At 31.7% G+C, this 27048-nt stretch overlaps 4 protein-coding genes across 5 annotated transcripts; 2 read left to right on the top strand and 2 right to left on the bottom strand.

Moving 5' to 3' along the window:
- Nucleotides 1-342: 342 nt before the first annotated feature.
- Nucleotides 343-13677, top strand: LOC115874345 (WW domain-binding protein 2). Its single transcript, XM_030889466.1, has 7 exons — nt 343-555; nt 686-860; nt 914-1073; nt 7978-8073; nt 8127-8378; nt 13084-13169; nt 13227-13677. The coding sequence occupies exons 1-7, from the start codon at nt 500-502 to the stop codon at nt 13278-13280; spliced, it is 879 nt and encodes a 292-aa protein (XP_030745326.1). The 5' UTR covers nt 343-499; the 3' UTR covers nt 13281-13677.
- A 6922-nt stretch (nt 13678-20599) lies between these two features.
- Nucleotides 20600-22975, bottom strand: LOC115874344 (cell cycle checkpoint protein RAD17). The gene is made up of 8 exons (XM_030889465.1): nt 22773-22975; nt 22454-22705; nt 22112-22401; nt 21935-22063; nt 21356-21534; nt 21138-21290; nt 20789-21086; nt 20600-20722 (listed from the first exon to the last, which is right to left on the bottom strand). The coding sequence occupies exons 1-8, from the start codon at nt 22788-22790 to the stop codon at nt 20632-20634; spliced, it is 1410 nt and encodes a 469-aa protein (XP_030745325.1). The 5' UTR covers nt 22791-22975; the 3' UTR covers nt 20600-20631.
- Nucleotides 22976-24391: 1416 nt separating this feature from the next.
- Nucleotides 24392-25543, top strand: LOC115874342 (density-regulated protein homolog). 2 transcript variants are annotated; one of them, XM_030889462.1, is made up of 5 exons: nt 24392-24679; nt 24738-24870; nt 24924-25182; nt 25232-25371; nt 25426-25543. In XM_030889462.1, the coding sequence occupies exons 2-5, from the start codon at nt 24775-24777 to the stop codon at nt 25468-25470; spliced, it is 540 nt and encodes a 179-aa protein (XP_030745322.1). In that variant the 5' UTR covers nt 24392-24679; nt 24738-24774; the 3' UTR covers nt 25471-25543. The 2 variants fall into 2 exon arrangements, with proteins under 2 accessions (XP_030745322.1, XP_030745323.1); XM_030889463.1 differs by having other exon boundaries at nt 24392-24691; nt 24772-24870.
- On the bottom strand, nt 25418-26506 carry LOC115874343 (DNA-directed RNA polymerase III subunit RPC9). The gene is made up of 4 exons (XM_030889464.1): nt 26153-26506; nt 25932-26043; nt 25726-25878; nt 25418-25668 (listed from the first exon to the last, which is right to left on the bottom strand). Exons 1-4 carry the CDS (start codon nt 26158-26160, stop codon nt 25540-25542), a joined length of 402 nt encoding a protein of 133 aa, XP_030745324.1. The 5' UTR covers nt 26161-26506; the 3' UTR covers nt 25418-25539.
- Nucleotides 26507-27048: the final 542 nt, after the last annotated feature.

Here is a 27048-nt window from a genome sequence, read left to right as displayed (position 1 = left end):
CAATTGATCGAGTTAATTAAATGACTTAATTATTTAGTGTGCCTAATTTGCTACCCGCAACGGCCACAAGCCCTTAGATTAAGCCCCGTAACATGCCCGTAACTTGGCTTAAAATGGTTATCTACGAATTTATATTATATAAACCGCAGTTCTCACGGGATGTAGTTTTAGCTGGTTCTAGTTTAGTTTTAGGTCGTCATTTTATCTCTTTCAATACACCTACATGCTGTGGCCGGATCATATACGACAAAAATATGTATATATATGATATAGGGACCATTTGAAAATATATGCAAAATATACATATATGATTTCAAATCATGACAAATGACAATTCCTACAATCTTGACATTAGTTGACATTGACAATTTAAATTTTGTGATTTAAATTGAGAGAGTGACAAATCTTGCTGATTTAATTTACTAAAATCTAAAATTTACTGATTTTCATTTCATTCTGAAAATAAAATTAAACAGAGGTAGATATCTTCAATATTAAAATGTCGTTAAATACGGCTCATATAAACGGTGGCGTTTTAATACATTCAGGTGAACAGTAAGTACCTGCATTGATGTTTTAGATTTTAATTACCTATTTCGCAATATTTACCCAGTTTGTCATTAATCATCACGGATAACATACGAACTTAATCATCGTAGAATAATTATTTTTTTATCTTTCCTAGAATCCTATTATTTTCTGACAACGTAAACATCGAATGGTCAGGTCAAGAGGTCAGTGCATTCAGAGGCAAGAAACATGGACGAATTTTTCTCACTACTCACCGGGTTATATTTAATAATAATTCAAGTTCTGACGAGATGCAAAGTTTTAGCATGCCTTTTGTGACTCTCGGAGAAGTGAGTAATTATCTTTGACTGAGATATTGAGAATAATGCATATATTTTGACAGGTAGAGGTTGAACAACCAGTTTTTGGGGCAAATTATGTAAAAGGGAAAGTAAGAGCACAACCAAATGGCAATTGGGTAGGAGAAGCCAAATTTAAAATTACTTTTAAACATGGTGGGGCAATAGATTTTGGCCAAGCACTATTACGTGCTGCACATTATGGTAAGTTTTTACTATATAAATTTTTCTATATAAAACTTGTTTATATTAATTATTGGTATGCTCAGATTCGTTTAAAACCATTGGAGTGATATTCTTGTAAATTTAGGATTGACAACTAGAAAAACAATTAGGTCACATCATAAAATGCAGGCAGGGTAATTTATTCTGTATTCTGGGGTGACATTTATAAATCATAAAACCTCACCCTTTAGAACATTTTCTGTAATGGCAGTGACTGATGACTGGAAGCTATACTCTGCGAACAAACACTAGAGGCGCTGCTAGTCATTAAAAAGTTAACAAATATTCATTTGCTTTTAAATATGTCAATATTTATATTTCTTTGTGTTTTGTGAATATTCGGTGTGTGATTTTGGCCGTTTTCTCATTAATATACATTACTGTATTTGTACTTATTTTATCAAGTACATTTTATTTTAATTATTCATTTTTAATTCCAATGGCTTTTTTCGACCGAAAATGCATACCTATAGGTAGAAGTGTAGCGTTCCTGTTGTTTTAGATTTTTTTGCATGCTTGAATTTAAGCCAGAAGAATAATATTCCAAATGCAGTTGGGGGTACCTTGTATTGATAGCAATAGATATTGACTCTTTGAATGTTTCATCAGTCTCTGAACCTCTTGATCATTCTCTGAACCTCTCTGATATCTCTTGACAGCTACCACCCAGCTTTGTCCTTTGGAGTGTATATAAGTAGTCAGTAGTCAGTCATCTGACACTTTAAATTATTTCCAGGAGTTTTATGATTTCAGAAACTATATCGATAATTAACTTTCTTGGATCGTTTGATTGGCGTCAGATTTTAAATTCTGATAATATTAATCTATACTAATATATAAAATCCTTAAGTGACTGACTCACTGATTAATCAAGATCCTGCTCAAACCACTCAAGGTAAGAAGCTCAATTTTGGCATACAGGTTGATTCTAGGGTGTAGAGGTTCGATAAGAAGGGATTTTTCGAAATTCCAGTTCCAAAAGGGTGAAACCACCCTTCAAATATTACAATATTTTTTATTTAAAAAACAGCCAAGTTTCCGAAAAAACGCTTAAACACGTATATTTTATTTCGTTTTTTTACATATTTTAAGATTTTTTAAAAATGTATACAGGGTGTTTCAAAAAATCTGTCAGTCATTGATTAATCACGATCCTGCTTAAAGCATTTGACGTAAAAAGCTGATTTTTGGAAAACAGATTGACTTTAGGGCAGGGTTGGCATGATTTAAATCAAGTGATTTTTTTAATTTTAATCAGGTGATTTGAATCAAAAGATCAACTTTTTTAAAACTTTAAATTTTTTTTTAATAACTGTAAAAGTTATAAAAATGTGTCCTAGAAAACTATAAAAAATATTTCTATAACATATATACCCTATATCTATTAGTTAAATAAAATGTTACACTTGCTATTGTAACGTTTAAATACGTTTAATAAATCGAAAAAAAAAATTGTAAATGTTATAAAACTATATATATAAATATAGAGTATAAAAATGATTTGTATAACACATATACCTACTACATATCTATTCATCAATTAAAATGTTGGACCGATTTTTGAAGTAATTTCGTGTGAATCCATTAAGATGTTGACAGGGCTAATGAAATAATTAATGAAGAAATTTCCAGTTTAGTTGAGATATCCTATAAACATGATTTAGTTATAAATCCCAGTAAATCTTTCGTCATGGTCTTTGGGACCAACCGCGAGGCAGTTGAGAGCTCATTGAAAATTAAAATTAATGGCGTCGAAATTACATCTGTACGCACTGCTAGAAATTTGGGAGTGGAGTTTCATGTCGAGTTGAGATTTAAGAAGTACATGACAAGGGTTCTTCAGAAGGCTTACTTGAATTTGAAAATGCTTTATCCTCATCGTCATATACTGGATAAGTCACTTAAGAGGAAACTCACCGATGCGTTAGTCCTCAGTCATTTTAACTACTGCGATGTTCTTTACGGGCCTTGTCTGGATGCTGCTGATGCTGCTAAGATTCAGCGTGTACAGAAGCAATGTCTACGATTTATATACGGAATTCGTAAATTCGATCGCATATCATACAAACTTCATGAGGCTCGCTGGTTGAATATGGAAACTAGACGAAAATATCACTCGCTAACTTTATATCATTCTATAATTAATTACAAGTGTCCACCTTATTTATACGAAAAGGTTCAGTTTCGAACAGATGTTCATAATTTGAATTTGCGACATAAAGGGCTCATCTCCCCACCTTATCATAAAACAGCATTATTCCAAAGATCCTTTACGTACAATATCTATAAACTGTATAATGGCATCGATAAATGTTTTAGAGACCTGCCAGTTCATAGTTTTAAATCGCATTTAAAGCGACACCTTCTAGAACAATGTTAAATTATACTTGAGCAGCGTTTCTTTCCTTTTAGTGTTTTCCTAAACAATTTTACATATAGTTTCTATTTTTAAGTTTCTTCTTTTTCCTTTTTTAATTTTTAATTTGTTAAGCAAACCCTGTATTTCTTTTTTATATTTTCTTTTTTTTATATTATTGCTATTTACATGTTAATGCATTAAACAAAGCTGGAACTTGATCAGTTATGCTGTATTTCCAGTCTTTTTGTAATTTGTATATTTTTCTTTTGTTTATATTTTTGTTTATTGTGTTTTATAATTCTTTTGTTTGTATCTAATATATGTACACAAATTACAATAAATTTTCTTCTTCTTATTATTATTATTAAGACTTTTAACTTCTAAAGGGCAGAGATTTATTTTGAAATTATGCTGTTTTATATTTCTTTATTTTACACTTTGACAAAACAGATAATACTAATTTGATTCTCGACTTAAGACTATTTCCGAACAATAGTGTATTGTGTAAGGAGTAAAAATTAAAAATTATACTTTTTTGACGAGGTTGTACGTTTGACGGACCAGCGTAAACAGGGAGACACAAAAGTACATTTTTACTCCTTTTGATCTGATGCGAGCGACTTTTTTTGCGGAATATATTGATGACCGATGAGGGAAAATGACACGCGACGTAGAATTGTTATTGTTGTCAATATTGGGCAGAGTTATGAAGATTTAGCCATTTAGGATAGGACTTTAATTCGAATTAAGTCCTAATTATTTGGAAATCCGATTTAAATAATGTTTTCTATTAAAACCAAAAAAATCTGATTTAAATAAAAAAATCTGATTTAAATCAAAAACCAACCCTGCTTCAGGGTGTAGAGGTTCGATAAGAAGGGATTTTTCGAAACTCAAATTCTAAGGGGGTGAAACTATCCCTCAAATATTAAAATATTTTTTATTTAAAAACCGGTGAGTTTTTCAGAAAAACTCTTAAACGTGTATTTTGTTTTACATATTTTTAGATTTTTTATAAATTTATACAGGGTGTTTCATAAAATATGACCATTGAGTAATCACGATTCTGCTTAAACTGCTTGACGTTTAAAGCTGATTTTTGGCAAACGGATTGACTGTGGGGTGTAGAGGTTTGATCTCAAATTCCAAGAGGGTGAAAACGCCCCTCAAATATTACAATATTTGTTATTTAAAAAACGGTTAGTTTTTCGGGAAAACGCTTGGACATGCATAATTTATTTTGTTTTTCTACATATTTTGAAATTTTTAAAAAAATCATACAGGATGTTTCAAAAAGTTGGGTAATTGATTAACCACGATTCTACTCAAACTGCTTGACCTAAAAAGCTTATTTTTGGCAAACGGATTTTTCGAAAGTCAAATTCCAACGAAATGAAACTACGCCTCAAATATTACCAAGTTATATAATAATATCACCGTACATAAAACTCAATAATATCGTCATAGGCCCTGTTCTCAGAAGAATCCCTGACTAGTCAGCGCGTTTCTTATTGGTTGAAATGTGTAGAAACCAGACTAACAGTCAGGTTTCTACGCATTTTAACCAATGAGAAACGTGCTGTCTAGTCAGGGATTCTTCTGAGAACAGACCTATATTGTTTTTTCTCATGCTGACATAAATGTGAGAAAATTTTATCCAGTTTGTATGTTAATGAAAATTCTTGCTTTGCTTTGCTTTATCATCACCATTACAAATGATTAATTCGACGCGAACGAAGTCGCGGGTACACGCTAGTATAGATATAAAAGTGTTTTATGACATTGTTTATAAAAGCTTTGAGTTGTATGTTCCAAGAAGGTTATTAAACAAGCCAGTTTTTCCATCATGGTATAGTGATGCTTTAAAAGAGTGCATTCTAAAGAAAAAAATTGCACATAATTGGTTTAGGCAGACTAATAATGATGATTATGAACATTTCTCCGACTTACGTCGTGAATGTAACAGTCTTTCTGAAGTTTCTTACTGTGATCATATAATGCAAGTTGAAAGCTCTATTAATCAGAATAGCAGAGATTTTTGGAAATGTCAGGGAAAAGTATAACTCATATAATATTCCTAAGACTATGTCTTACAAAAATGAAACTTCTGACGTCAATTATTTTGAAGACTTTTTCTCATCTGTTTATTGTGACAAAAAATGTGATATTTATGACTTTAATGTTCCTAGATCTATTGCCATAAATACTTGTGATATTAGTGAAAATGATGTATATGTTACGCACCATACTCGAATTCGGGTAATGCCCGAAAAAAATGCACAGAACTAGTTTTGACCAAAAAATATTTCCCAAACCCGAAATTGTACATTTAAACGGGTATTGTCCATTACAAAATAGTCAAAACCAGTATTGTGCATTTTGAATTGCGCAAAACTAGTTTGGTGCATTTCAAAATGTTCCATACTAGTTTTGCTTGTCCTATTTGATCAATAACGCCCTAACACAAAGAATGGATTGTTTATGAATGTGTTTGATTCAAATATGATTAAACTGACAATAAAATACTTAAAAAAGTTTTTGTCGCTATCGAGATTTGAACCCCGAACTTCCTGGTTGAGAGGCAAATACTCTATCCACAGGACCATACGCTCCTGTAAATTTATTAGTCTAGTGTACTTAGTACTTATCATTCAACTTATAAAATATTAAAATTAAAATAACGGTGGTTAGATACCTAATAGATAAAATATAAACAAAAAAAAAAACAAACCTTTATGTCGTTTATGGCCTGTAGCTATATATGTATGACATCGGAATCTCCTTGGCGCTTCTTGATCAATTTTTCCACACCACCCACAGTTATTATATCAAAACGCTTTATCCTTCTATATTGTTTCGCACACAAAGGTTTTAAATCAGAAAAATAAATAATAAGAAAATTTGCCTCCCTAACTTCAGTCAATATCGTTAGGTATTGGTTTTTCGACATAAGGTTATGTTTCTGTGTTTTAGCCATCATCAATCGACTTACTTGAATTTCGAACTCGGCTTTCATTTTTTCTTGCATTTTTATATTTTATTTTACCAAGTATTGCGTATTTCCACCAACAACAAAATCAAAATAAGAATCCTTTAAAACCTAAACAAACTGCTAACCCTACTTTTTGCCGTCTTATTTAAAGAAAACGGGCAAAACTAGTATTGGTCATTTTGAAATGCACTAAATTAGTTTTGGACAATTTAAAATGCACAATACTAGTTTTTGCTATTTTGTAATGCGCAATACCCGTTTAAATGTACAATTTCGGGTTTGGGAAATATTTTTTGCTCAAACCTAGTTCTGTTCATTTTTTTCGGCAATTACCCGAATTCGAGTATTGTGCATAACAATATGTTTTGGAAGTTTTGGTTCTGAAAAAATGTTCATTTATTTTGGCCTTTATTTTAAGTATTATTTTTAAAAAGTCAGTTGTAGCTGGATCCTATCTGGATGTTTGGAAGAAGTCGTTTGTAATACCTATCTATAAGAGCGGAGATAGGGTTGAGGTTACTATACAGTAGGTCTGTCCGTTCTCTGGCTACGGGGTATCCGTGAGAGGGGAAACGATATTCTCTCGATGTTTTTCGTAAAAAATTAGACGACGCGTCCCATCAATAAAAATTCGACAAATTTGCAAGTAGCCAATAAAATGAGTGGGCGGAGCGATTTGCGGTGACGTACTCGTCAAGTCGACGTATAAAATATATTGCTGTTTATTTAAATGTTTTTTGTCCGCATTCCTATCATAGACACAGATCCAACAGACGAACTGTACATGTGATTTTTTTTGTGGGAAAGAATGTCTTGCATAAGCACTAATAACAGTAACTTATCGTCGTTAGTGTCGGGTAGTGCTGGATACCAGCTAAAAACCCACACTACCCTAACACTGATCATGGTGGAAACCGCTTTCACATTAGTTCGCCATGATAGCTGTACGGTTACTGTTATTTTAATCTAATATCTGTCTTATGATTCCTGCAGTTAGTTTCCACATTTCTTCTGTCCCAGTGAGATATTTCATCATATTTTCCGCATTGAAAACTGAGCCGGTATGTGTTTTATATTCATTACGAATGTTCTCCCGTCTAGTGCATCTAAACAGTTATGTTCTGCATCATCAATATTTCCACAGTAGTTACAGCTATCTGATTCGCATTCCCGATTAGATACTTTATAAAGCAACCATGTCCCGATAGAGCTTGAGTGACAAAGTAATCAGTCTCCCCGCATGGCCTGGATATCCGTTGCCTAATATCAGGAATCAAGTTTTATTGCCATCTTCATTTTATTCGTCTCACCTCTCACCCATCTTTCCTGCCACTTGTCGATTCAGAGGTCCCCTCGCGATTTGCTTCTGTACTCCATTGTAAATATCCCTCTTTCCTCTATTGGACCTATGGATCCCACTACACTATTGGGGTCTATGGATCTGCTATTACTTCTACCTACATGTGATATTTTTTTGTGATATTGTTTATTAAATAATAGACTAGACGTTCAAGAAAAATATTTTGTTTCAGCAACCAGAGGCGCTATGAATGCACCTCCACCATGTGAACCGCCACAACCACAGTGGTATGCAGCTCCTCCGCCTGCTTATGCCCCTCCACCTCAAGGTAGATATACATATGTGCCCAATTGTTTAGAAAAAGTACATAATATTTTTTAGGTTACTATGGTTGGGTACCCCCAACAAACGTATTTCCTCAACAACCACCTACTGATGGAGTTTTTATGACTGACGCTCCACCTCCTTATCCAGGTATTTACCCAGGAGGACAACCTAATGGATATGGTCCTCCACAAGGTGGTTATGGTCCAGCACCAGGATATGCTCCAGGTGGGAATTTCCCACCTCAAGGGTTAGCTGGCTTTGTTCCAGGAGGTCCAAGTGGATCTACAGGATTTACTAATCCAGCAGGTTAGTTATCAGGATTAGTGATGAGTACTATTTTTCTATTGGTGAGTTTCACCGGAAACTTCTTGTGTGATGATGGGGTGCCCGAAAAAACCTTCGGGGCTTCCCGAGTTCGGCCTTCCGAACTAGCAGAATACTTTGCCACCGCGCTATCAAGCCTTGGTCGAAATATGTTCAAGCCTAGCATTTAACATATTAAACTAAAAAAATAAATAGGGACTTCATTACAAGTTAAAGTCTGACTAAAGTATATTCAACCCCGAGCTGCACCAAACGTAAACAGAGACATGAGGCAAGCACGTGAACAGGAACGCTGTAGTAATATCACCAGGGCCGCACTAAGGTCGGGTATTTCAAATTATAAAATTATTATGTATATTTTTATGATTTTTTTTATTGTTTATGATTTATGATGGAAATTTATATTATTTAATTGTTATCAAACTACATAAAACTAGTGAAATAAAGTGATGGGTAGGGGTAGGGGGCGGGCATATTAAAATATTACATTACTCTTTGGCACGACCGATTTTAACAAATTTAGTGTTTTTAAAAGGGATTAATTTGTTCTTTAAAATAATTATCTTTTTATTTGGTACTACTGATTTTTTTATTTCCATTATTGACAGCAATATCTGAATATCGGTTTAAATAGGTATTTGTTTCTATAATACTATTTGCAAAAAATGCAATGATGTAAACATTTTTTACATTTAAAAGACCAGTTAAATTATAACATAATTTAATACATTTTAGTTTACTAAAAAAAAACACTTTTAACTTGCTGTATTATCCGGTTTAAAGTCTAACGACATTTTTTTTAAAAAGCCGGATATATTAAAACTTTTCAAATAAACACTTTTTTAATTATTTTCAAACATTTTATTAACATTAGATTTATAAAATTTATAATTTTATTAACATTTACAAAAATATAAATATAATAATAAATAAATAAATAATATAAAATATCTAACTTTTGAGTTTTTGTTTTGAAATATTTTATTTAAACATAAATATTATTTTCTCTAATTGTAACTTGTACGAAGTGATCAACAAATATTGAAATAATAGAAAAAATATAATAATAAACAAGAACAAATAAATAACAGACCGCGAAAGGCAACAAAAAACGATTTTAAATAATAATATAATAAAAAAATAAATAGTCCGGCTAAAATAATAAATTCGGACAAGCAATATAATCTCAATATTCGGCACGCGGTGGACTATCAAAGAGTATTCCTTATACGAGCTATGCAAGCCGACCCTGTAAAATATCTCAACCGCCTACCTCAACTATTTCATGGCTGGCCGGCCAATCAGGGTAGATTTCGCCGCTGGCTCTCGCCTAGCACGTGCTGATCACGCACTGTGCATTTGTGTATACTGGTGCATTTCGAATTTGAATTCGGTATAGAAAAAATCATAATCCTTGAATTATTGTTGGTATATTGAAATAAAATCAGAAGAGACCGCTCCTATTAATTCTAGTTTTCTATCTTTTCTCTACTGGAAAGCCAGTTACCGGTAGCGGCTAGACAACTAACTTTTAATCTATAAGGATATTTCGAGATTTTTTATTTTTTTCTTTGGTTATAAGCTTAAAGCTACGTAAAATTCTAAATTTGGAATTTGTGACACATCTAGAAGTACCTTAGAATTTTAATGATCTGGCAGTGGTCAATGTCGAAACTAAAGAAATTTGACAAGCGATAACTCATAAAGTATGAGGTATAATTACTAGATATTTTGGTAACCTAGCCAGCTATAGTATATCTTCAAGTGTAGTGAAAATTAATATTGTTGCTTTATCCACAACGAACTTACAGGGTGGTCAAAAGTGCCGCTAATACCTTCGAGAAAAGGACGGTAGGGCTATGCTCGACTTGACGGGGGCACTGACGTGCCTCCAGATTAAAGGGGTTACTTGGAAAAGTGTGTTGGAAAGCTAATTATGGGTTTGATTTGTTTAGTTGACATAAAACAGAAGTATCCTAGTTTTGCACGGTTGCTCGGCCGCCGCTCGACTCAGGAGAACCAAAAGATGGTAAAATTCTTGAACTTTTTTCGGATTTTCGCCTATTCCAAAACCTGGCATTCTAGCCAATATTTCACTATTACAAAAATTAAATACCATTAAATTCTGCGTATAACGAGTATCAATTTGTTCAATTCTGTACAGTAGTATGGCAGAAATCGAAAGATGAAAAATGGTGATATTTACCAATTTTGCTGATAAACGCATTAAGTGACAATCAAACGTTCGTCACACAGAAATTATCATTCTAAATCATAAACCATACAATGAAAGTTGTAGAGCATCAAATTAGCATTTTACATCAAATAATACATACATGCTGAGTGCTGAGCAAATTAAAATTTTCGCGTTCCGTCCAACTCTCCATGAAATTACTTAAGAAGTGGTATTCTGAATTAAACTAATATACATGTACATTTAATTAACATTAAAATATTATATACTAATTTTGCTAATATTATATAATATATGTGAAGTATTCTTCTTAAACAACAATCACCATAATGTCTATATCTTCACTTCATGGGGGGTTAATATTTCGTCAAAAGTTTTTTTGTAAAATACCACTGCGTCTAATCCAGACGGAAACTAGCTTGTCAGTAAATTTTTACTTGTAAAACAAATTTGCCTAACGAAGTGTTGTGTCAAATTTCTTTTACGAGTAAAAAGCAACTTACAAGCTAGTTTGGGTTTGCATTCTATGCAGCGTTGTTTTATCAAAAACTACTTTTTTATTTTTTAGATTACTCTTCCAATGCCATTTTTTCAAGGAATCATGGCATATTCTTACAAATACGCTTTGAAGTCGAGGGCCCATAGTCGCTCACATTTGGCTCACAATCTTTCAAAACTGACTTGTTATTGTTTGACATTTTGGCCGAGATCATGATATCATCTCCATATTCTGTAACGTAAAAACTGAATTGGGCCTTACTGAGTTATGAGTATATGAAGCAATTGTAATAGAGACCTGACTGAGATCAAGATATTAATTGAACAACGTCATCTTCGTTAACGACTAAAGGCGAGATGTCATCATCATCGGGCGCATTTGAGCATGAATGTCCTTTCAATGACATTCAAAGCAGATCGCCGAACATTTTATTTCTGCTTTCTGACAACTTCAGCGATCTCGGCATCCCGTAGAGCACTTACAGGACACGCTGTTGAGTACTTCTGGGGTGCTACTTCCTTCATGGTGTGCACGGCTAGCCATAAATGGCTACAAGGAATTTTATCCCAACAGCATCTATCTCATCAGCACAAGCATTATTTTTGAAGATAAGCGCAGCATCTGTCACCTATGTTCCTGTCAAAAGGTTTGACAAACTTCATTTCCTCCTGCTGATACAATGATGACGTAGTATCACATCCACAAAGCATGCAGGAATAGAATGTTTGATTTTAAACTTTCCAAATATTTGAAGTATCTGGGAGAGTACAAATTATTTTGAATATAGTGAATTGCAATTGTAACAATGAGTCTATTGGCATCTTCTTCTGTCTTTAACAATAAATCCTTCATCATATAGCTTTTTATGGAGCTTGCTAATTAGAGGTTGTTGGATAACTTTTTAACCCTTTTGAAGTTGCAAAACTGGTAAAAATAACTATTTTTAAGCATCAATTTTAGCAATACTACTGAACCAAATAGAACGCATAATTGTTGGACGACGGAACACGAAAATTTGTATTTTCTCGGCATGTATTACTTGATGTAAAATGCTAATTTGATGCTCTGTAAATGTGACTGTATGGTTTATTATTAAGAATGGTCGTTTCCGTGTGACGAACGTTTGAATGTCACTATAATGCGTTTATCAGCAAAATAGGTAAATATCACCATTCTTCATCTTTGGATTTCTGCCATACTACTGGACAAAATTAAACGAATTATACGTAGAATTTATTGGTCTTTAATTGTTGTAATAGTGAAATATTGGCTAGAACGCAACGTTTCGGAACTATAAGCGAAAATCTGAAAAAAGTCCAAAAATGTTACCATCTTTTGCTCTTCCTGAGTCGAGCAGCGGTCGAACAACCGTGCTAAACTAGGATACTTATCTTTCGTGGCAACTGAACAAATCAAGACCATAATTAGCTTTCCAACACTTTTTTCCAAATGAACCCTCTAATTTGATTGACCTATTATGGAAATTAAATAATTTTGTGAATAAGAACTTTTTCCAGTTCTTTCATTTTTTGATTTAAAACCTTTTATCTGCCAAAATTCACGAGGATAGGGTATCAGAATTCCTCATCTTGCTATTTTGGCTTTTATTAAGATCTAATGGCACTAATCATAAAAGTGAATTTAATTATAAATATTAATATATAGAAGGTAGGCAATCTTATACAGCAGCATACTATACAACAAAAATTATAAATAAAGTAGTCTTTATTCAAATTTAAAATTTCTGCATCATTTTTTGAAAACGCTAAATATCAAAAACCTTGCATTTAATGCATAAACTTCTTTAATGAAACTGGTGGATATTAGTCAAACCTGTACAGTAGATTGTCTAATATCCACACTCACACCTTACCTTTGAAAATATAACCTAGAATTTGTTGTGTAGTTGTCTAGAAGTTATAAGAATTATTATCTTCTAATAATATAAACATATTGTGTGGTTACATTAATATTATAATAAAAACAATTTTTAGATGCTAAAGCAGCAGAAGCTGCACAGTCTGCTTATTATGATCCCAATAGACCGCAAATGGCATACGTACCACCACCAGCATATTATGTAAGCTATATTATTTTTCTTATAAAATTTTATGAATAAAATATATTTTACTTCTAGGAAAATCCACCAAGTTACAATCAGGCCATGAATACCAACAAAAAGGAACAGTAATGCTTATAAATCAGTATTTATAAATATATATATAACATAGTATTTATAAACTATACTAAATCAGGCACTTTATAAAATAAAATACTAATTATACAATTTTAATCAGCATAGAATTATTTTGTATAGTGTAATTTTGAATATATCTAGAGTATTGTCAAAGTTTGTATTGTTAACATTTATGAAAAGTGTATAGAAAATATTTTTATTATATTTAGATATTACAGTTAATTTACGTAAATAAGCATTCCTAGAACCCTTGTCGCTGCTTTTTCAGTAAATATTAGAATTGTTTTAAGTAAAATTACATATGAGCGGGCTTATATTTAGTCATTGTTTTATATTTTATTCATTTATAATTGTTACTATTTGTTTAATAAAGCTTACAATGTATATTAAATATATTTTTATTAATTCGCACACTGCTATAAGACCTGGCACAACCTTAAACTTATTACAAGAGGATTCTGAGGAACTGAGCTTGCATTAGTAGTTTCTAGAGAACTACAATATCTAGATCCCAAATTTTTTGCACATCAGTGTTTCTCAACGAGGTCTATCGATTAAAACTATTTGCAATATGGTGGCACTTCGGAAATACCGGAAGTAGACAACAACTTTCGTATTTTAAATGGATACTCCTATTTTTTATTATAAGTCATTTTCAAAATGACTTGTGAGTTAAGTCTTTATTCCCAAGTAAAAAAAAAGATTTATGTCATTAGATAAAGATTTAAGTCTTTTTGGAAAAGATTGAAGTCTTTAAAAAAGATTTAAATCTTTTTTGTAAAAGACTTAAATATTTCAGAATATTTAAATTTTTTATAAGATTTAAGTCTTTTTAGAAAAGATTTAATTTTTTTTAATGACTTAAGTCTTTTACAAAAGACTTAAATCTTCTAAAAGATTTAAAAATTTTCCAAAATTCTTTACAAAAATGACTTGACTTGAAAGAAAATGACTTAAGTTTTGAACTTTATATTGAAATTGACTTGAGACTTAAATCATTTTGATTTTAGAATTGACTTAAGAATTAAGTCATTTTAAAACTGACTTGTTGCAGCTCCGTATGTAACTTAAATCTAAAAAGTTTATGGAATTTTTTATCAAACACTCAATCTTTATATCAAATGGCGCAGCGTTGGCTTAAAAATGACAAACAATATTTTTTTAACAAAGTGTCATAATTTAACATGTCCATATTTATTTTGCTGTTTTGCATTGTTTAACGTTTAAAGTCGTAGGCAACCTGGAGTCAAACAAATATAAGCTTTAAAACTAAATATTAAATAACTTAAAAATTATTTAGTTTATAGGGATATGTATAATTAAAAAGAAACGAATTGAAAACCCTTTTCACTAGTAAAATAAAAAAAATTGGTTTCCACTTGAAAAATTAATTTATATTTGTTATCACTTGATTCCATGACAGCTACGGACAATATTATATGACATTTGAACAATTTAATTTTTGAAATAGATAGCACACACGTCTTCGCTTTATGTCACAGTGACTGTGGTAATCACTAAATTTGACCAAAGCCTATAGACACAAATTTTTTGATAGGCAGTTTTTTGTGACAAAAATTTTTAAATAATTTAAAAACGGTTAATGTTAGATATAGAGTGTTTAATATAAAAATTCATAAAATTTTAAGATAATTTAAATACTTAATAAAAATTAGGGTATCCATTTATATGAGGCGTCAAATTGCAAAACCCGTCTTATCCCACAAACGTGGTTTCCAGATAATAAGCAAAAACTGTTTTAGCAAATGTTTGATTAGTTAATTTTCAAAAAACGTGTCCATTGAGTGGAATAAAATAAAAATTAATATTTAATTTTTAAACAAAAAAATAATAATTCGGATAAGGCGGGTTTTGTTGCAGTTGCATGCATATTGGCTATGAAATGAAGAACGCTCTCATTTTATAGGCTTGGTGCATTCTCCGCCGCTGCTGCCACCGCCCGAGAATATCGTAAATAACGAACACATACAAATACACGGGTTTAAATGGAAAGTAAAAGAAAAAATTAGTATATAATTATTCTAAAAGTGTTAGAAAGTATAATTTGTGGAAATTCTAAACAAAAAAAATAAGAAGGTAAATATTTTGATATCTTCAGAAGGTCTAACTTGCATTATAATTTATTATTCCAGTTAAAAATAAATTGGCGCCGGGAGGCACGTATAGCCGCCCATACTAAAATATGTTAATATCTCGAAAACTGCGACTTTGCCTGATTTTGATGTTATTACAAATTTTGTTGCAAATATTATTCCTAATCTTAATTTGAAAACCGCGTTTCGCTAGCTACTGTAATTTTGGAGTTACGATTTTTTTTAATTTTTAACCCCCTCCTAAATGTGCTATGGGTATGGTCGGCTAAAAATTATATGAGTTTGAACTACGGTAGCGAGCATAGTCTTATCACCGGTTTTGCTAGTGGGGCATAATTGGAGCTATTTTGGCTATAACGACATTTTTTAAAGGTACATAATTATAATTTTAGAAGATGTTCATAAAACATTTAATCACTAGTTAATTAAAAAAGTATACCAATAATATTGCACACACACACAAATTATATTTCATCCTCTCATAGTATATGTATGGTATATGTCTATTTAATTTTTTGATTATGTAACGAGCACTTTGTTTACTCACTTGTTTCGTCGAACTGCTTGAATCCATTTTTGCTATTGATCAAATCGGTGTAAGAAATTATGAAGCTATAAAATATTGTTTAGGGAGAGTTGAGTATCCGGGAAAGTTGAGTTATTGAATGTTATTGCACCCAAGAATGCCCTAATTATGCTCTCGGCAATTTTATTAATATTTGAAATTGTCACAACACAACAAGACGCCTAGTTCGAATTCTTTTTCACTTATTTTTTACTACCAGAAACAGCGTTACATCACACAAACTTCGTATCTGAGTGTTTTATAGTCTCAATAACTGCACTAGCAAAAAACTAAAATACTTAAATATTACGACAAAACCCCATTTCAATATTATTTTAATGCGATCGACATGACGGCGGCGTGAACTATTTATTGATAATTTCTGATTTCTGCCGTAGAGTGCGCTGCGGTCGGAATTTGTTAAAATCAACTGAAATGGACCAAGCCTATATGTGAATTTTTATGGGAAATGTCAGCGATCGTCATTTCCTAGCCAACTGGACGCCGTTTTTTTCGATCATACGGTATTTGCATCTTAACTTGATTTATTAAATATACTATTTTATTGAAATTAAGTAAGGTTTTGAAAAGACGTCAGTAGTAATATTATACTTGTGTTAAAAGCTTATGAAAAAATGCGGAATTTGTAAAAATAATGACAATAAAAAGCAAATATTGTATGTATGTATGTCCGGTTTTACAGCGTCCTTCGTCGCCCTCCGGTCTCCATGCGCCACCTCTATTATCTCAATCTCTCTCTATTACTATAAACGCCTCTCGTCTATTATCCCAATCTCCTGGTAGTAGGTTCATTTCCGACATGGCTCTGTCAATTCCATGATTCCAGGAGAGTTTAGGTCGGCCTCGTTTACGTCTGTCTGTAGGTGTCCACTGCAACACTTGCTTTGGTATTCTATTGTCAGCCATTCGTTGTACATGGCTGTACCACTGCAGTTGTTTTTCTTGTACAGTACGTCTGTCCGTTCTGTAGCTACGGGGTATCCGTGAGAGGGGAAACGATATTCTCTCGATGTTTTTCGTAAAAAAATAGACGACCCGTCCCATCAATAAAAATTCAACAAATTTGCAAGTAGCCAATAAAATGAGTGGGCGGAGCGATTTGCGGTGACGCACTCGTGAAATCGACGTATAAAATATATTGCTGTTTATTTAAATGTTTTTTGTCCGCATTCCTTTCATAGACACAGATCCAGCAGATGTACTGTATATCTTGTACAATGTTACCCTCCACCTTCATTTTTTCACGAATTCTCTCGTTCTTAATTCTGTCTAAACGGGAGATTCGGGCTGATATTCGCCAGAAGTCCATTTCGGTCGACAACAACTTCTTTTTATGTTTTTCGCTTAACTGCCATACCTCAGAGCCATATAACATTACGCTTTTCAGAATCGCGATATAAATCAGTTTTTTTCTATGATCCGAGATATCCCTAGACCAAAGCACCGAGTTCAGGGCTCCTATCACCTTTCTGCCTTTACCAATCCGTTCTTCGATTTCCTTTTCGCATCTCCCTTTGCTTGCGATTTTTACCCCTAAATACATATATTCTTAGCAAGCTTCAATTTTTATATTGTTATTGTAATATATAATATATACATATTATTACATCATGTTTGTAGGTACATAGAATTAAAAAAATGTTGATTTTATCCTAGTTCTGCGATATATAAATAAAATATTATTTAAATATTAAAACGCAGTTTCATTGTAGAGTTTATACTGGCTATTTTAAACATTATTAAAATATAGTATTATTAAAATATATATAAAGTTTGATTTCCACTCAACCACCGAGTATTTCACATTGGCGACGAGGATAAAAAAATAATCAGTCTTAGTCTCCATTCCTGGAAAGAAAAACATAATTTGAAGAAAGATTTTAAAAAAATGGAGGAAACTGAGAAACCATCATATTATGGAAAAATGAGAGAATTCAGTGCTCAAAATAGTGACTGGGGGATAATAGTGACTGGCGTCTGGAAAATTATTTCACCGTAAATAGCATAACTGACAACGAGAAGAGGAAGGCATTGTTGCTTAATGCTCTGGATGAGGAAGCTTATAAACTTATCTATAATTTGGCTTTACCAAGATTACCAGAAGATGCCAGAAGATAAGACCTACAATGAACTCACCGAACTGTTCAATACACATTTTAAAGTGGCTGAGTCAGTATTCGTAGCAAGGTCAAAGTTCTTTACTTCGTTCAAAGATACTCATGAAAGTGCGACTGAATGGGCAGCAAGAGTTCGAAGTATGGCAATTAATTGTAGTTTTTCCGAAACAGTTTTTGACATGACGTTACGTGATCGATTTATCATTTATCATTGGATTTGATAAAGGACAAGTGCAGTCAAGATTGTTTAAATTGGATATTTCTACCAAATTTGCTGAAGTAGTGCAAGTTGCTGTAACTGAGCTAGCAGCTGAGGAAAAAAAGGGTGTTTCTCCTGCAATGCTCATGTTTGGTCGCGATTTAAGAATAAGATTTTCGGTATTAAAACCTGATCTGAACAACAGTTCAAATGAAAAAGTTCAAAATCGAGTTCTTAACAAGCAAAAAATTCAAATAAAGAATTTTGGAGGTATTTTAAAAAATAAATTTCAGCTTGGCGACAAAGTTTTAGTAAAAGATTATAGGCAAGTAAATAAGGTTTCTTGGATACCAAGGATACCAGGTACTATTCTAAAAATAATCGGTAAATGTACATACATAGTTTACATTCCTGAGATCGAAAAAAATAGAAACGACATACAAATCAAATAAGAAAAACAAAAATTCAAAGTGGTATTGTTGATTCTGAAGTTTCTATCCAAAATAGCGATAATAATGATGCAATTCAAATAGAAAAAAGAGAGATTAGTAATAATTTATATTATTACTAATCATCATACCTATTATTACTAACCATCATACCTTTTGATGTACCTTCTACATTTAAAGGGAGGCCTAAAAGATGTACAAAACCTCCAGATAGATTAGTTTACAATCCTTAATTTCTTAGTATGTTAATTTATAGTGTAAGAAATTATTCTTTATTATTATCACATAATAATTATTTGATTAATGTTTATAATTTATTTTTTGTGTAAGATGCAAATTAAATTGTTAATTAATGTTTACATTTTTGAAAGTGTTAAAGAATTTTTTTATTTATAACATTTTAAATTGTTAAAGATTTTTCTTAAAAATTGTTCAGATGTAACATTAATTAGTAGGGGAGAATGTAATATATACATATTATTACATCATGTTTGTAGGTACATAGAATTAAAAAAATGTTGATTTTATCCTAGTTCTGCGATATATAAATAAAATATTATTTAGATATTAAGACGCAGTTTCATTGTAGAGTTTATACTGGCTATTTTAAACATTATTAAAATATAGTATTATTAAAATATATATAAAGTTTGATTTCCATTCAACCACCGAGTATTTCACAGTTATTTAATACTAGGTCTTCCAACTCGCCACCAACACACATATATCTTGTCTTTTTCTTGTTTAGGTCCAGTCCCCATTTCTCGTACTCCTCTGTCAGTTTTCTGGTTATGTATTCTAGGTCTTCTTTGTCTTGGGCCATTACTATCTGATCATCGGCGAAATGCAGAGTGTACAGAGAAAGGTTGTCATTAATAGGTATTCCCATCTGAGAGCACTTCTTGCGCCAGTGCTTAAGAGCTTCTGATAGGTAGATTTTAAATAAAGTTGGGGACAGACAACAACCCTGTTTTAGACCTTTGATATTGGGAATAATTCAGATAGAGGTTAGGCCTATTTTAATTCTTGCGGAACAATTGCAGTAAAGTTGCTGTACCGCTTTTATTAGTGTTATATTTATTGGGCTTTTTTCGAGAACTTCCCATAGTTTCTTAATTGGTACCGTATCATAAGCCTTACTAAGGTCCACAAAAAGGAGATGAATTTGGTCGTTATTCGTTGCCGTCTCAATGATCTGTGTTCTCCCTTTTCTCAATGATCTGAGTTATTGGAAAGATATTATCAATGCATGAGCGGCCTGCCCTGAACCCGGCTTGTTCTTCAATCTCATGGAGGCTAAATTCATCTTCTATTAGGATTTTAAGTATTTTTCCGTACAGTCTGCTAAGAGTGTCAGACACAAAAAGCAAATATAAATGGATAAGACTAAAGTAGGTAAGTATTTTGCTGCAGTAACGTAATTTGTAGTGAATTTTATATAGGAATAGGCGACTTTTACCGTTCAGAAAAAATAATTTTGTAAACAGAAATAAATATATAAATTATTATGTTCTCAAGTATAAAAATTTGTTTTTATTATTATAAATGCAAATATAAATATAAATTTTCTAAAATATCATAATGTCTCTGTGGTCATCGAACTTGCCGCGAAACCTTGCGTTTTACTTACAAGTAGACAAGATTTATTTTTCAAATACAAATAAGCCTGGAAGCTCTCTTGTTAGGACAGAATTACACAAACATATAGTTTATATTATCTGCTGCAATGGTTAGCAAAACCTTTAAAATCCAGTGTTTAAAAGAAAACGTTTTGATGTTTAGTGGTATTTTAAACAAGTATTATTTTATTAAATAGAATGTATATATATATATATATAATAGACTTAGTTTTTTATAATTTATTCATTAAAAAGTAATAGCTAATTAAATGCATGATACTTCTTATTTTCAGCAAGAAGATTATAGTAAAATCTATCAGTTGCATGGACATACTTGACATCACCAATGGCACTGAAATAAGAACCAAATGGTTAATGGTTAATTACAGTATTACACTAAGATTTCTGAAATTCTCACCACTTTTTTTCTATTTTCTTTGGTGCACTAATCTGAGTCCACCTGCTCTCTCTATGTTGATTGAAAATCATCAATCCCAAAACTTCAATCCACAAACCTATTTTCATGCAGTCTGAATTTTCCCAGTTTCCTAATAGTAAACTAGTGAAGCTTAAAACATCTGCAGCATGCCCTGCATCTAATAGGTTACCAAAATATTTCAAATAATTTTCAAATAGGAAAGAACTGAAATTATTAGGCTGGGCATTAAATTCATCAATCAGTTTTTCAATATCACAATTAATCCTCCAAGAAGACCCTAAAGATTGGATATTTAATACCTATAACATTGTGATAAAATTAGGTTTACCATCTACTTGTCTTTTGGGGTTCAAAACTCTACCTAATCCATGGAATAATCCTAATTTTTCATCTTTGCCCATATTTTTAATAGTAAATTTGTTGCCCAAACATTTTTTATGAGATTTCTTGTTATCTGTTATAATATGGAGATCAGCAGACTCTAAAATAATAATCAATATTTTATATTTTAATAAATGTATATTTATAGCAATATCCTCCTTTTACCTCTTAAACTGGCCATATAAAACTGGTGTATAGCTAATCGTATATCGCCCCCTGAAGAAGTTATAACTGCCTCTCTAATAGCCGGAGAAGGCACTTTAAATGTGTTTGGATCTCTTTTTAGAACATCTTGTGCTCTTTCTATGGCCTTTTTTAATAAAGTGGGTGCACAAGCATTAAAACTAAAATAAGTTTTTCAAAAGGATATCAGATCAAAATTGCCAAGAAATGGGTAGGAAGGTTAATATAATATATTTTCAATTAAGGGGTCAAAAAGAAGAGTTTAGTTTATCCCAGTATTTACTAAATTTATCTATATATACATATAAAACATCTTACATTTTTTATAACTAAGATTTGGAAATTAATTGTCAATAAAACCTTAATGCTTTTTAAATACCTATCCATTTTTGACCTTCAACCCTACTACATAAAAATTATACCAAATGATGGAAAAAAACTGGCATTAAGTTACCTCAGAAATGACCATCTAAGGATGACATGCATCATATAATTTTACCTATGAAAGCCTTTTAAAGCAATTTTTTATCTTAAGGTATATACTTAAATGTAAATATTTACTTGATATTTGCAATGGAATATTTCATTTGAACTTCCTCTGGAAATAAAATTCTTTGGAAATTTAGGTCTTTGCTTGATGTATCTGAACAGATAAAAATCACAGGATATGTTGCTTTGTAGTAGCATTCCCTAAAAAGATATAGTTTATTTGCAGCACATGCAGTCAATTTGACATACTCAAGAATATCAAAAAACTCTCCAATTCTCTTTAAAAAAATATTTGGAAATTCTTTAACAAGCAATATTTTTTTACTATCACTGGAATCAAATAGAGAACTATACTTTGATTGGGAAAAAAAATCTAAAAATCTAGATGTTTGTGTCGAACCATGAACGAACTCAAAATCAATATCAACAGGATTTATCCATTCCACTACCTTAACATTCATTGATTTACAAACTGTTAATGTTGTAGCAGTCTTTCCACATCCTGTTGGACCTGTTAGAAGAAGAAATTGTGTGTTCTTCTGTAAATAGTTCTTATATTTATGTTAAAAATCAAGTTATGCTTTTATTCACCTTATGATTGGTTAAATGTAAAGCAAATTTTAACCACTCTTCAATTTCCTTTATTTTTTTAGGATGTACACAAAGATCACCAACAGTTTGGGGAATAATATCATTCAAAAAATTGATCTCAGTTATATTGTTACTTATTGTTTGGTGGTTATTTTTCCTGAAGTTTACCAAACTTTTACGATTGGTTTTTAGTTTTTTATGCGGAATATTTTCATCTAGAATAGCTTTAGGTCCAAAATCAAACGATTTCCACTAGAAATAAATGTCGGTTTTTTAATGTATACTAGGTACATTTAGTATTAACTGTAATTTTTCTTACTCGATTAACACTCTTCATTTTATATTTTCTAGTTTTCGTTAATATTTTTCTAAAAAAAAACAGGTATGTATGTTATGTATTTATCTATTCTATGTTGATTCCAGTTGATTACAGATTACAGATGTACACTATATAAAATTTAGCTAATTTTTTTTTGACAAATCAAAATAAAATATTTAGATCAAGGACATCAAGAATCAAGGACGATTATAATTTTTAATCATATAACCTTGACTTAATTTTTAATCATATAAAATGACTATGATCTCGTTCAAGTCTAGTTCCTATATATATTTGAATCCGAACCGCGGTCCTCGGCCGTATTATGGTCAGTGGCCCATCTGGTGGCCTACTAAAATTTGCCGAGTGAATCCAAGGTTATTAAAAGATAAGGTTGTCTCTTAACTTTTCATATCTCTGGATACGAGACAAGCTTATCTTTTACCTTTATCTTTTAAAACCTTGGGACCTTTGAATAACTTGGGACAGGTCTCTAGCATGGTACAAAGAATACAAGGTATGATATTGCGCAGGTTGGTTGCTACGTCACAGGTGATAACAGGCGCTATTGGTCAGCACGCCTCGCGCGCCAGTTCAAATCGTCAAGATATTGTTATAAACCTGTTTTTTTGTTTATATACCGTCATTGAATTATCGCTAAGCAAGTTACTGTGGAGTAGTGCATAAGGAGTCGGGTTAGGGAAGCGGAGACCGGAGTTCGAATCTCGGCCGGGACATAACTTTTTATTTATTTTTTTAAATACTGTTGTATTCTATAGTTTATTTTTGTAGTATAAAAAAAAGAACTATTTATTCTGTGATTTTTTAATCTCCGGTATTAATATAAATTGATTGTTGGTACAATACCTCATTTAATATAAAATAATATTCTACTTTTTGAAATGTATCGGGCCCTAATTGTACCTAAAAGTAAAATATATTTTTACTGATATACCATATTGTAAACTATTTAATATTTCAGTCACTTAAAAAGTTAATTTGCATTGAATAATTGCCTACCATTAAAGTAAATTTGAGCTATATAATCCTTGATGGGCATCTTCCTCTAAATTTTGGGTTTCGTTCAACCGATTTATTCTCAAAACCTGAAACATCTACATATAAAAAGAAGCACAGGTCACTAATTATAATAAACCTCACCCTTGGAATTACTTCCACTAATTATAATAAACTTCACCCTTGGAATTACTTCTATCACAATTACAATACATTCATCTGCATTGGCATTTTCTACTGTTCAATGGGAAACAATAAACTTTCCAACATTTTTTAAATGATGTAACAATTCCTCTTGTGGTTACTTTTCCATAGATATCCTCATCTCTGTCCTCATGTGAATTCAGAGGCAATGAACATGAAAATTATTTACCATAAACATCGCAAACTAAAACCTAATAAACAATTTTATACCGAATATAGAAATAAATTTAGTATTCTTACCTATTATCGTCCTAATCCATGTTAATAGATAATTATTATTTTTAAATATATTTTTTGGAACTGCTGGTTTTAGTAATTATTAAATTAAACGAACTAAAAAAGTCTTAAAATAAACAATTCTTAACCATAACCCCAAAAATACAGATCTCCTGTCAGAATTTACACTATTGCCTGCTATTGCTCCTATTGCTACTCACGAGCGCAGATGTCCTAAACTTGTAAACTGCTCCGAAATGTCACTGCGATTTTCTTGGAACTGGAGCAGTCACATACTGCGACGTTGGTGGAGCTGTGACAAAGTAGCGGACTGCGATTTCACAACCCACCTCTATTCTTTAGTCATTGTATTAGGTTAACTGTTCTTGCCTCATACAAAGGAAAATTATGTGGTCATCGTGAAACAAGAAGAAGATCTCTATATCTTTGGTCGTTTGTCACTGTCAAAGGTTGTGGTTTAGGTTAGTAAATTTATAAGATATATTTAAAATAAAGGTTTTCTTGCAGGTTTTCAAGTTAATTTATATTTGAAAACTTACAGAGAATGGCCGAGGAAAATCGCCTGAGAATCGGACCTAAAGAAGGTGTAACATACCCTATTCAAGTTGTATATTGTGGCAATTGTACAATGCCTATTGAGGTAACTCATCATTTATTATTTTGATTTTCATTCGATTAAAGAATTATTTATAGTATTGTGAATATTATCCCGAATATGACAGATGTAAACAATGGCTAGAAAAAAATTTGCCCAGAGAATTTGAAAAAGTGAAAATAGGAGATAATAGTGACACAGCAATAGGCGAAGAGGAGAAGAAAAGACAAAAACGAGGTGGAAAAGGTATTATCAAAACTAAGAAGAAGGAAGAAGGGCCTAAACAAGTATGTGTATCTAGAGCACCAAGAGGAAAAAAGAAGTCTGTGACTGTTGTAACAGGACTTAGTACTTTTGGTAAGGTGATAAAAATCAATGGACGTATAATAATATTGGTCAATTTTAGACATTGATTTGAAAGTAGCTGCAAAATTTTTTGGACAGAGATTTGCTTGTGGCTCCTCAGTAACAGGCGATGATGAAATTGTGATTCAAGGCGATGTAAAAGATGATTTATTTGATGTAATTCCTGAAAAGTGGTCAGAAGTAGGTTAATTTTAATAAAAAATGTGGGTTCTATTTAACTATTAACTATTTTAGATTGATGAAGATTTTATTGAAGATCTAGGAGATCAAAAAAGATAATTTAATAAACTATTTGTATAAAAATTAATTAACATAAATAAATGTAACAAAAAATATACATTTTGTTCTTTAATCTAAGTTTTCTTCATCCTCCTGCTCTGTTTTAACAATGTGCAAATGAGGAAAGTGTTTTGCCAAGATACTTAATATAGTTTGTACTTGCTCCTCCGAGAGTCTTTCCTCACTTTCTTCAATCATCTAAAATTACCTACTTTATTATGTATATCTGTAAATGCAAATAAAAGGGAAACTTGCCAACTGAATTTCAAGTGGAGTCGCGGGAGGTGTATTTACTAACATTAATTTTTCAGATTTGTTTAAATTAAATTCCTCCAAGTCTTTTAGACATTGTGTTATATCTTCTGGATTCTGATTTTTACAAGAAGTTTCTTCTAGATATCTCAAAGTCTACAAGTATCTGCATAGAAATGTGAACAAAGCATATATAAATATTAATTTACCTCATAAGTAATGGTGGCAAGTTGTCCTTTTTGTTTCTTCCTACTTTCCTTGATTTTCTGTAAATGCACAAATACTTCATAATTACTTAGACTAGCAGCGTTTTCACTTATTCTAAACGAAAAAAACATAAAATCCTTTATATAAAAATATTAATATTTTAATATACAATAATATTTTAATATATATAGACAATGGTAATATCTAGGGATTACTTGCTTACATTTCCATTTATCCTATCTAGTATAAAATGTATTATTTTTTTTACAATTATATTACTTTTGCAAAGTTAGCGATTCATAAAGAAACAAAAAAAGGAAAATTCAACTCGAACTTCCAAAACATACGATCGAAAACTTCATCGAAATCGAAAACATATTACAGCTGCGTTCGACATTACAAATCGCAGATGAGGGCGGGCAGAGGCCGAGTTAAATCACGTGATTGCGGAGTATTCGGATATGCGATTTTGAAGACGAACGTTTTCGGAGCTGTCAGAGCCTTTCTGTTCAAAAATACTATAAATATAACCTATTTTCTGTGTGGTTCGGTGATATAACCTCAATTAAGAAAAAAAAAGAGAAAAAAGACTTTCCATTTAAATCTGCCTAAAATGGATATAAACACAGACCAGGCAATAGGTCTGATGTTAAATTTGCGAACAGTATATTTTTGGCAGCAGTGATAGTGAAACAGAAGTAGAAAGAGCTCCAAGGGTACAACAATATGCTGAAGAAATTGTGCCACTGACTTTCAGATAAAACATTTAAATCTCATTTTTAGAATAAACTCTTTGTACATTTGAAGACTTACTTGGCAAGTTATATAGCGTTTCTGACTCCACAGTTCATTGTGGAACAGTGCCTGTGCCTTGTGCCACTTGATAAGCAACTTATGGTTACAATTTGGTGTTTGGCAAACTTGAGTGTTTTCGGTGAGTTCTATTCTCAGAGTTATATCAGAGGCAATATGCAACTTTTATTAACCATGGTAAAATTCAAACCTTGTTTTGAGCTGATCGCTTTGGGATCAGTAGGAGTACTTTGTTGGAGCATTTTTATACAGAGTTTGTAATCTACTGCTAAAAGTAAATAAGAAATTTAAAATTATTTCTTGGCC

The sequence above is a fragment of the Sitophilus oryzae genome, unplaced genomic scaffold (genome assembly GCF_002938485.1).
Source record: "Sitophilus oryzae breed Bouriz unplaced genomic scaffold, Soryzae_2.0 scaffold_1274_pilon_pilon, whole genome shotgun sequence".
Taxonomy (NCBI): Eukaryota; Metazoa; Arthropoda; class Insecta; order Coleoptera; family Curculionidae; genus Sitophilus; species Sitophilus oryzae.
The sequence above is the reverse complement of the archived record's forward strand: the minus strand, read 5'-3'. Positions and strand labels throughout refer to the sequence as shown.